The sequence below is a fragment of the Geospiza fortis genome, unplaced genomic scaffold (genome assembly GCF_000277835.1).
Source record: "Geospiza fortis unplaced genomic scaffold, GeoFor_1.0 scaffold171, whole genome shotgun sequence".
Lineage (NCBI taxonomy): Eukaryota > Metazoa > Chordata > Aves > Passeriformes > Thraupidae > Geospiza > Geospiza fortis.
This window is the reverse complement of record NW_005054313.1, coordinates 2,923,149-2,934,175: the sequence shown is the minus strand read 5'-3', so window position 1 is coordinate 2,934,175 and position 11,027 is coordinate 2,923,149. Positions and strand designations below refer to the sequence as shown.

At 43.6% G+C, this 11,027-nt stretch overlaps 1 protein-coding gene, 1 long non-coding RNA gene and 1 other non-coding gene across 3 annotated transcripts in view; 2 read left to right on the top strand and 1 right to left on the bottom strand.

Moving 5' to 3' along the window:
* Window positions 1-107: 107 nt before the first annotated feature.
* Window positions 108-3,075, top strand: LOC102034717. The gene is made up of 2 exons (XR_265300.2): window positions 108-1,008; window positions 1,974-3,075. It is a non-coding gene; the product is annotated as an uncharacterized LOC102034717 (long non-coding RNA).
* LOC115947765 lies at window positions 658-789 on the top strand. The gene has a single exon (XR_004081620.1).
* The window catches only part of FSD2 (fibronectin type III and SPRY domain containing 2), a 14,127-nt gene continuing 6,020 nt past the window's right edge, over window positions 2,921-11,027 (bottom strand). The window contains exons 7-12 of the mRNA XM_005419616.3: window positions 10,335-10,469; window positions 9,445-9,598; window positions 8,921-9,054; window positions 7,215-7,347; window positions 5,053-5,229; window positions 2,921-4,330 (exon numbers count right to left, since the gene is read on the bottom strand). Of these exons, the coding sequence (XP_005419673.1) occupies window positions 4,078-4,330; window positions 5,053-5,229; window positions 7,215-7,347; window positions 8,921-9,054; window positions 9,445-9,598; window positions 10,335-10,469 (986 nt within the window). The 3' untranslated portion in view covers window positions 2,921-4,077. The remainder of the gene's footprint in view (window positions 4,331-5,052; window positions 5,230-7,214; window positions 7,348-8,920; window positions 9,055-9,444; window positions 9,599-10,334; window positions 10,470-11,027) is intronic.

Sequence of the window (11,027 nt, the reverse complement as noted above, 5' to 3'; positions counted from 1 at the left end):
GGGGGCGCTCCCGCCGGGGGCCCAGGTAAGCGCTGCCCGCCGGGCCCGCTGCCGCCCGGGAGGGGCTACTGGTGGTGGTGGTGGTGGTGGTTTAGTGAGGTAGCCCGGGACCCACTAGTGCAGCCTTCCTTCCTTTAAGCCATAGCTTGGTGTCTGGATTTTATCTAGCTTTTATTTAGCTCCAGCTGTGGGACGAGCACCCTTTTGGCAGAGGGCGCAGCCCCTTAACAGCCATTTTGTGAAGCAGTTTGTCTCAGCATCTCTTCCATCAGAGCAGGTAAAGCTTGAAAAATAAGCCTGTTTGGAAAAAAAGGTTTAAGGTGGGTAAGCTGAGTCCCAGTATATATTGGCAACTGAGCACACCACCATAAACATGAGAAGATTCAGTGAAAGGCAGTGTTGTGTTTTGGACTGCAGTAGAGTCTGAACAGGAAGCAAAAGCCTCACCTTTGAGGTCCCTGGTTGCTTTGCTGTGTGCTGCTAATGAGTGATATTGGTTACTGTTGGGAAGCAGAGGTGGGCAGTAAAAAGATTCAACCGAGTTTGAATACTGGAATAGGGAGTTGCCTTCCTGGCTGAGTGGTTAGGCCCTGCTGTCTGCTTTAGGAGGGTTCAGTCTGTTCTGAGACTTTTCAGGAGTTTCTTGTGGAGATTCATCTGGAGGACTAAGAAAGTGGGGCCAGTGGCACTATATTGACTTCACTGATACTATCCTCCTAAATTAAATGGTGGGAGAACAAGGCCTGTCTGTGAGATAAAAGTCAGGACCTACTTGATCTACCTACAATGTTTTAATGGCAGTGAGAGAGAGCAGGTTAAAAGTCATGTGTTTCTGTAGTAAAAGATTGGATGTGTTTGTTTTAAATCTACATTAAATGTATTCCAGCTATTGTGTTGTCTTTTGTATTTGTGCTTTTGACATGTGTCACCTGTTTAATTGCTCACAGGCCCTTTGTTCCCGGCTCCAGCACTGGGTGAGGAGGGACACTGGACATGCCTTGGATTACGGTAACCGGTTTGAAAACTCTTTTCAGCCTCAGAAACCTGTGTGAGACCAGTGTGGCCTTCTGAAAGGGCTTCACGTGATGCCCTCCAGTGGCAACAACGTGAATTTGAAATCACAGGGAATTGGGGAAAGGGATCCTTCTGGCCTGAAAGGGTTTGGGCAGCCCTGGCAAAGTCCCCAGTTAGCTGCTGGGGGAGGATGGTTGGGGGTGTCCTGTCCTTTGGCAGTTCCTGATGCTGCAAGTCCTGCAGGGATGCATGGATCACTGCTGCACATGAGGACTGCCTGTGGGCTTCAGCTGGCCAAAACCAGAGCTTCAGGCATGAGCTTCTGTCCTTTGCAGAGGATGTATTTTACTGTGTGCCCATAAATGCCCATAAGGAAAAGGAACAAGGAGTAAAAAGACCCAACAGATACCAGGAAAAATGCAGCCTGCAGAACATAATGTTAGAGACAAAGACAACTCATTTTTAACTGACTGTTGCCCTACCACATGATGTAGTTCAGCCAGATGTTCCTGTGTACAGGCCAGAGATAAGAACTGGTTTTGCCTTATCTGAGATACCTTTCAGTGCAGAGAAATAGATCTCAGATCAATACAGTTGTCCAAGGTGAGTGCTATACTCAGAGTTCCAATAAACTGAATATACCTGGTTAATAAACTGAATACAGAGACATGCAGGTGTAAACTTAGAGCTTAGTAGACCTTTGTAGTGGAAGTGGTGGCCTCCCTGTAAAGGATTTATATAGAGATTGTTCAGAGCAACAGCTGGTTCTAAGAAACACACATTGTCAGGTTTCCTTTGCTGTATAAATATTCAAGTGATGGGGTTTGGATTCCGAAGGGAGGAAAAGCTTGGGCTAGTGCCAACAGGTGAAGCTTTTATTAAAGAGAAACATACAAACTCATTTCCCTTACTGTTTTTAACCTAGAAGCCAATTATTGCATACTTTTTCTTTCTTTCAGATAGTTCTGTCACTGCCTTAGCAGTCCTGTGCCATGCCTGGTGATGACCATGGGGCCATTCTCCTGAGCAGAGAGAGACATTCTCCTGTACTCAGCCACTGGCAGCATAATAACGGAGCTGTTTGGTACCTGTGGAGTCCCACTGCAGGGGTGTCTGAACACCTTGAATTTGGCTCAGAAAACCTACCCTTGCACAGTCCAGTGAGAGGGTTGTGAAGTCCTGGGGACCTGCCAGTTCAGTTCACCAACTGGAAAGTATTTGCCAGGTTACAGCTGTGGTTTAAACACTTGAGGTGAAAGCTGGTGGTGGGGAGTGGAATCATAGGTTCACCAGCAGCCTTTGTGCATTAGAGGCTCTATTAGGAAGTTCATATGTCCTGATACCTCTGCTCTGATACCTGTGTGTTATGCTCTTTCAGGTATCTAAGAGTGTGGCTCCCAGTTTTTGACTGATAGGGGTGAAACATGTCCCAGTGGGTAGAAGTTGGCCCCAGAGTAAAGGAGTACATTTTTAAGCAAAGAATGATGCTATCTCACCACTTCCATCCCCTGCACAGGAGCTGTACCATATAGCTGCTGTTCCCTGGGATGGCCATGCCAGCATCAGCAGGGCACACATGGCCGCAAGCTGCTCTGCTCACTGGCAGACCAAGCAACTGAAAGTCTCTGGCCTGCTTACAGCAGGTCTGACAAAGTGACCATAACAACCTTTTCTGCCCTGAAAATACCTTTATTGCTGGTAGGTTAAGAAATGATGCTGTGCTGGTATAGCTCAGTGTTTGTAAACCCATCTTCTGAGGCTTTTGAAACAGATATCCAAGAGCAGCTGGTACTAATCACTGCTGTAGTGACATACTCAGCTCCTGTTTTTGTGGTTTCTAAAGGCCTGTTTTGGTAAGACCTTTTTTAAGCTATTGGAGAAAGAACAGACAAGCTTTTGATACATAGTTCTGTGTAAAATCTCTTTAGTTTTGCCAATGGCATTTATTTGTAGAGACCCTGCATATTGTAGAGGCCACTGCTTGTTCCTGGTGATTCCCTAGAATGGAAACTTGAACCAATAATTTTTGTAATGAATGTGCAATAAATCTGTGGAAAAGCTTCTCTGTTAATGACTCTTGATTGATTTCAGGTAGTTTTGACATACATGGCTGAGCCTTTTCAGAGCTGGCCAAGCCTGCTTGACAGGCAGGGCCTGTCTTGATTGGTGTCTGGAAATGAAACCCAAACAACGATGTCTCAACTGCATGCTAGGCCAGAGTCCTTCCAGCCTCACTGGACACCCACAGCTTCTAGGGCACAGCATGGGGTGGAATTCTTCCATGCTGAGGGGGAGAACAGATCTGTGAGTGTGGAGGGAGGGTACGCCCAAGTGGAGGTGAGCGTAGCTAAAAAGAAGCAGCTAAAAAGAAGCAGCTAAAAATGTTGCTGTAGGTTTTCTATAAGGACAATGAAGCAATGCAAAAAGCCTATCTTTTTTTTCCCTGGGTGAGTGAATGAGAAGCATTCTGTAAAAATTTGGCTTAAATTTGAGACTGGAGTGCAGGTTTGGGTGTTCCACAAAGCCTCACTGGGTATGTAGGCACTAACAGTTCACACACAGGGGAGGCGTATTTGATTATCTTGTCACAGATTTCATGTAGCAACAACACTTGATTGGGAGATCAGCTTCATGGCTGGGGTGTTTTCAGCTCCAGCAGCTGTACAGTGATTATGCCTTTTGCTATTTTTGTTTTTCTTTGAGTTTTTAGCTCTTGAGTACACTCAGGAGTAGAATTAATGATTGCTTTTGAATTGGGGAGTTCCCTAGGCTTCAGGTGGGTGTGGGGGGAGCTGTGATCCAGCTGCCACTGCTGTGTGGTGACAGCATCACCTGGGATGCTGATGGCTCTTGGTTGACCACAGTGGCTTCTTGATAAGATTCTTCCCAAGAGGATGTAAACTCCTAAGGGCTCAGGCTTGGCAGCTGGTTTGGGTCAGGGTTTCTTTGCTCGTACTAGGGGGAAACAGTTGGCTCATAGGGAGTGTGATGGTGCAGTTAATGCTGAAAGAGGGCATTGCTCAGGGCAGGTTACACAGGGGTGTGGCAGCTGCAGAACACAGGTTATGGCAGGGCAGTCCATGGGGGTGTTGTAATTCCAGTATGTATCCTTAAGATACCAGGTGTTTCCAGTGCAAAGCAGGGGTGGACATAATGCTGGAAGTGTGAGTTGAATGTGTGAAGGTGCTGGGCAATATCTGCATTGAAAAATGACAGTCTGCAGTTCACATAGTCCAGCAGAATGCCAATCCTTCTGGGGGGAACAGTAATTCTGATGTCAGGTGTCATCCCACTGTGCAGGAATTCATACTTGTGCCTGCAGGCGAGAAAAACAAAAGAGCTGAAGGCACCCTGGCTGCTCTCAAAGGGAAGTCTTTGTGCACACAGGTGCCCAGGTTGCTCATGAGAGTCAAAGGCAGTGGTGTTAATGTACCATGTCCAGGGGAGAGCCAGCAGTGCAGCTGAGGCAAGAGGGAGCTGGCATTTCTGTAGGCAGGTGTGACATACTAACATAGGTAGGACAGAGATCAAAACCAGTTGGGTTTAGCTAGATACGTAGTTTCTGGATTACATAGATCTATTACTGTCTTCTCACTGAGGTTTTGGTAATGTTTACAGCTAAATTCTGCAACTGTGATTTTATTCAGATTTGTTCCTGCAAATTCTTGTTTCAATGTGACGTCTCATTTCAATGAGACAATGTACCACAGAGATCCTTCAGCTTGATTCAGTAGCACCCTCTTAGAGTCAATGGAAATGGGTGCTTTGAAGATGCAAATCTGCCAAAACACAAGTTCTGAAGCAAGGAAGTGGGGCAAAATAACCCATGCCAAATGCTTCTGAAACACCCTAAAAAAGCAGGAGGATTTGCTTAAGCAGTATCCTCCTAACACCAGTTTACAGGGACAGCGGTGGAATGTCAGAGGCCCCAGTGCCTGGTCTGAGCTGATACAAAATCTCTGGCTTCTCTGCTGCCCTGCCTGCAGGTGTGAGAGTTGTTCCTGTCAGAGACCTGCAGCCTCTTCACTTGACCCTTACCTGGAGGGTGTGATGATGTGCCTCATGCACCAGGATGAGTTGTTTGCCCCCAGGTGACCATGTCTCGGAGTGTTCTCAAAAGCCACACCAATTCTGTACTCTGTATCTTCCTCAGCTTCCACCTCCCAGTAATGCTTTCCTGGAAATGGGATCAGACTGCCCAGGATTGCAATACATCTGTGGGAGACAGACAGGAATATGTGTTTTGGCAGGGCCTTTCTATAATTCTCTTTACAGTGTTTAGATATGTTCAGGTATGTGTATACCTGGACTTTACATAGCAATAAACAAAAGCCACTTCTGCTGTCACCTTAGCAGTGCAGTGTGGATTTTTGATTCCAGTGAAATCCCCACACTGAGGAGCTGACACCCAGCCTGCAAGTTTCTTTGTGACACCTGCCCTGTTCTTACTTGTGGGTAGCTTTGTAGAAATGAGTGCCCTAGGCACTTCCAGGAAGATGGAGAACAGCATCCCATAGTGCCTGAGTTTTCTGGGAAAGTTAATGCTTGTTAGAAAAGAGAGTGCTCTAGTGAACTCCAGCATAGCAGAGGAAAAAAGTACAGATTTTGCATTTTCTTTCCCAACAGCGCAGGGTTTTGAACGTCACTCACCACTGGAACTGAGCACTGTATCAGCATGAAGTTCCTGGGGCAGCTGGGGAGGAGGGAACCTGACTACACTGCTTCCCTCTGTGTTTGGAGAGATTAGGAAGAATTGAACACAGTAGGAGAACTTGTAATATGCTGGGTACCTGGGCCATGAAATGTATGATAGGAACCATGCAGAAAATAACACTTTTGAAAGTCGTGTAGTAGAGGCAAAGATAATGTACTACAGAGAGACCCTTCAGCTTGATTTACTGGCACAGTCTTGAAATCAAAGGAACTGGGTGCTTTGAAGATGCAAGTCTGCAAAAACACAGGTTTAAAGCAAGAAAATTGGGCAAAATAACCACTCCAAATGCTTCTGAAACACTCTTAGGAGAGCAACATGAGTCCTGTAAGCTTACACCTCAGCTTTTTCTTAGGAAAAGTACATGGTGTATTAGCTTCATTGTCAAGGGGGACAGCAGGTTTCAAACACACACAACTTTTATGTTTCTATGGTAGTGTGTAAAGCTGTAAGATACAAAGGAAAAGGATGTTGCTGGCAGACACTGAGGTCTTCTAGGCAATGCTGAGAAGGAGCTGCACTCATCATTTGGAGGCTGCATTGCTACAGCCTGAGAAGGAAAAAGAATGTTGCAAAATGTATGGGTAAACACCTGTGAACCATAGTAATGAGAGCTGCAAAGCCACCAAGGCAAACCTGAGCTGCACTGAAGAAGCAGTTAGGAAATACATCAGCCACCCACACTTAGGAGACCACACAAACTTCAGAAACAAGAGTTTGCCATGTAATTTCCTTGGGAGCTTTTTTTTTCTTTTTTTCTTTCTTTCTTTTTTTTTCTTTTTTTTTTTTCTTTTTTCAGTATCTTGGTTTGAAGGAAATTTGTAAAAGTTCATAATGGTACCAAAACCTCAGCCTTTGAATGAGATGAGTACCAGCTCTGGCTGTTTATGTGAAACATAAAAGCATCCCATAGAAGTGGGATGAAATCCCATTTAAGATTACCATGATGGCTTTAATGAAAAGGCTCACCAGTCTCCCATCTCTTTTCTACCAAGCCCTCTAGTAGCACTGTATTTCCATGGAGGGAATAAACTGTAGACTTGTATTATCCTACAATGCCTGTCCTAGTTATGTGGTGTTTCTGTGGTTTTGACTGGAAATATGCATTTTGGCAAGCTTAGTCTCTCATTCAATGGCAAAGGGCCTAATTCTTTTTGAGAGTAATACCTGTTGGTCCAAGTAGTATCAGTTATATCTTTCAGCAAGAGGTAAGTTTTCAGATCTCTCTCCTTTCCTTAGCATTTGTTATGGCACCTAAATACCTGTTCAAATTTAGCTCAGTGTGCCAGACATGTAAGTAGGCTTGTACATAATTGTGGCTGCTGTATCTGTAATCCTATTTAAGAACTTGCATTAATTTCCAAGTTCCAAAGAGCAGCTGGAGAGAGAGATTTCAACTCAAAAAATTAATCAGAGCTGCTGAAAGCCCCATTAGACATTTCCTGGCATCTGTTAAAAAAACCAAAGAAACTGAAATGCCCCTGTATACCTTGTAAAGCTGTTATCATAGACAGGCAGATCACACTCTGGGTTTTCCAGTTCATCACATGAAATGGTAAATCCATCATCTAGAATTGCCAGTAAAGGATGGGCTGTGTCCTCATTAAGGTAGAAGCAGGTGCCTGCAAGAGAAAATGCCTAAGGATAACTCCAGTATCTCCTTATAACATTAGAACTGCAGCAAGGGTGTGATGAAATGTTATTTGGATCCACAAAAAGATTCACCAATGCTCTATAAAGAATCTGCGGCTGGCAGAGGACAAGATCATATTTTTAAAATTTTTCTAATAAATGTTTGTTTCACAGCTTAACACTGTTTGGTTTCAGCCTGGTGAAAAGCAGGGGACTTAGCCTGGTTTTGAACCCTACCAGGGCTCAAAGCTTGAAGCAGCTTGTGCAGGAAGTAAGCTATTCAGAGATGAGGACTTCTCCCTGCAATGGACTGTTGGCTTCAAGTAATCTATTTTTAATCTCTGAAATGAGAAAGGGGGCTTAAAGGGCTCTCCATGGCCTCACCCATCCCCATAAATGCTGGGCAGTTTGAAGAGAAAGGATCCCTCATGCTTCAGCACCTCCCTTGGTAGACCAGTCCTCAGAGAGGTAAGTCCAGCCCAGGATAAAAGTGCTTCTGCCTTTCTTCCTGCAGAGACTTCACAGAGCAGCTCTGACACACTGGGGCCTGAGGAGCAGCCACCACTGGCACAGCTGCTGTTTGTAGTTGGTGCTTGTTTATCCACCCCAGAAAGGATCAAAGGCCATTCACAGTGTTGGAGGTGGGTTCTTGCAGCCGACAGATCAATTTGCATCAGCTGTTTGCATAATGTAGACTCTGAGAAGATTAATCTTCTCATGGTAATCCCAAATGAAATCATTATAATCAAACTGCAAGTTACTTCATTGCAAATACAATACAAACAATGACAGGGCAATTACAGGCATGTGCTGCTGAAAACAAACACATGCTGTGCAAACAGAATGGGCAATTTCAAATATTGAGTTTGATTTAAGCAGTTGGAATACACACAAACAATGGTAACACAATGACAGTTTTCCTCTCCAGGGACTTAAGGATGAGCATTTCTTTTCTGTGGTGTCACTGCTGTGTGGCAGACAGGTTTTTTACTAAAACATAACTTTGTGTGGTCATCTTGCTGAATAAATATAATTTTCAAATGTCTCACAGAAGATGAGGGCAGAAGAGACACACAGGTAAGGTGTGAGTGGCATGGGAGATTTGAGATGAGCAGTGAAGTTGCAGCAGTGATGAAGGTGAGCACTGATGTCTGCTAAAAGGCTCTAGAAAGTGCTGTCTCAGCCATAATTCCCAGCAGCAGCTGCATTACATGGTAATCTCTGAAGTAAAATCACACGATAACTTTCCTCACTGGTGTGTCAGTACTTTGCAGGCTGGCAATACGTGGGTGTTGAGTTGACACTGTCTTTTAAAATGTTTAGAAATTAGTAACTTTCAGGTACCAAATGCACCAGACAGCAATAATATGAATTACAGAGCTAAAGCAATGCGCTTATTGTTACAAGAAGTTGCTTTTTTCATTCCTAAAAGGTTACCAGGTGTGTAATTAGATGTAAGAGATTAGGACCTGGTCCAGAGGCCATTGAAACCAGCAGGACTCTCTCTGCTAAGACAATAGATGCTCCAATAAGCTGCTGGAGTTGTTCCAAGCTGTACAGTACCTGTGGTGTGTATCAGGACAGGTTCACTTCTTTCACTGGAGCCACCCAGGTTTTGGGCTCTGACACAGATGTGATACTTTTGTGTTGGCTGGAGGTGAATTAGGACTTCACAGTTAGGGATCCCAACAATAGATCTACAGAAAACAAGTCCATGGAAAGTGACAGGGTAGAAAACAAAGGTAGGCCTTTGAAGTTATTTTTCTGAGCAACAAGGAAGACATTACACTTCAACATGTCTTGTAACCAATCAAGAACATTTTATCTTGTACAATTGTCAGTAGCAGGGCAAGAGACAGTCTGTCACAGACTGAAGATTTTTACATCTGCTTCTGCCCTTTTCCCATACCCATAATTCTCATGTAGTAATTTCTGATTAACATTTTACAACTAGTTTTACTAAGAAAATTATTTGTAAATGTAAATTCACCAGAAGATCATGGGTCCTTTCTTAGTCCTATCTGATGCCACACAATTGAAATGGTTTCATCTCTACAGGCCATGGGCTCAATAGAAGAGTAACTCACTCAGTAATAATATCCTCATTTTCTTCATCTGTCAGCTTGGACAATTCAACTGTGTAGGAATCAACAGGGTTAATGTCTCTGGATTCCCAGCACACCAGTGCTGCATTTTCACAGCTTTGGATCTTTTTATTCTTTATGATAGGTGGTGAAGGAGCTAAAAAGTAGGAAAAAGAACAGTTCTGAGCTGTTGCTTGAAGATGATTGCAAGCAACATGCTTTGAGAACAAATAGAAAAATGTTGTTTACTAATACTGGGTAGGTAAAGAAACCTGTTTCCCCAATGGACAATAAACAGCAGGTAGAGTGATTAACAGTACTATTTAAGGACTTCATTTAGACTATAAAGGTCCCAGGAGAATTAAACAGAGAACTAACATAAAGACTGATTACACAACTGTTTTCTAACATTAGTTTTATCTTTGTCATAAAGGTGTATCTTTTCTCTGCTCTGAGATGTCAAAGACATCTGGAACAAGCATTTGAAGGTCTCACACTGACTTGCTCAACCTGATGTCAGGATTTCACCCAATGTCCTAGACTGAACTGCAGTTAAAAAGAACAGCATAACAGGTGAATCCACAAAATACCTATAGGTATAAAAGGAGAGCTGGGATTCATCTGGCAGAACCAGGAAACTTGAACCTTATTCACAGCTGGTCTACATGCTTGCATTTAAATAAGTTATTTTGTCTCTCTGCTTCTGTTTCTGCCACTCTAAAACAGAGACAGTTGGCATGAGAGGCTCTCCAAATAAAAGTAGGGAATTCCCATGCAGTCAGTAGGCTTACATCAGAAGAAAGTGCCCAGAAAGCATTACTTGCATAAAATTCAGAGATTATTTTGAATTTCACTATGAAAGTTACAAAGTTGTATGAACAAAATATTTTTACCTGTTACATAAACTGCTCTTTCACTTGGTGGACTGATACCAGAGGCATTTAAAGCACTGACCCAAAATTCATACTGTGTATTTGGCAACAGATCAGTAATGGTGCAGTATGTTTCTTTGACTTTTAGTGTATGCTCTGAAATGACAACAACAAAGCATTTACAGTGCCTTTACACACTTGCCCACTCTTCCCCAGAGCTGCATCACACAGTGGAGTTGGGGTGCACTGTTTTGGGTGCTGAGTTCAGGAGAGCTCCTTGTGCTCCACACCCTTTGATCAGCTGTCAGGCAGTTTCACAGTGCCTTCCTCTAAAGCTGCATAAATCAGATGGGACAAGAACTGAAGTTATTTTACTGCTCATTTCTCATTTTTCATCTTATAAAATTCGGATAGTTTCTGCTTTTCTTTCTCAACTGGCCACTGGGACTCTACTGGCTTCCACTTTTGAAGGTTCTGCAAGAACAGTATTAGCAAAGGCAGTTTTGTCACAAGGCTGAGACATTTTGGTTCTGTGTTTTTTTGTGTGCCTGTGCATCTTAGGGAGTTACAGATTATTATTAGCACTAAGATAAGCTGTAAAATCATCTGGGGATTTCAGTTGGAGTGCTGATGATATGATGATTTGCTCTTTAAAAATACTGTGATTTAAAAATACATGATATAGCACATGTTCTAATGCAGTGCCCACCCTCC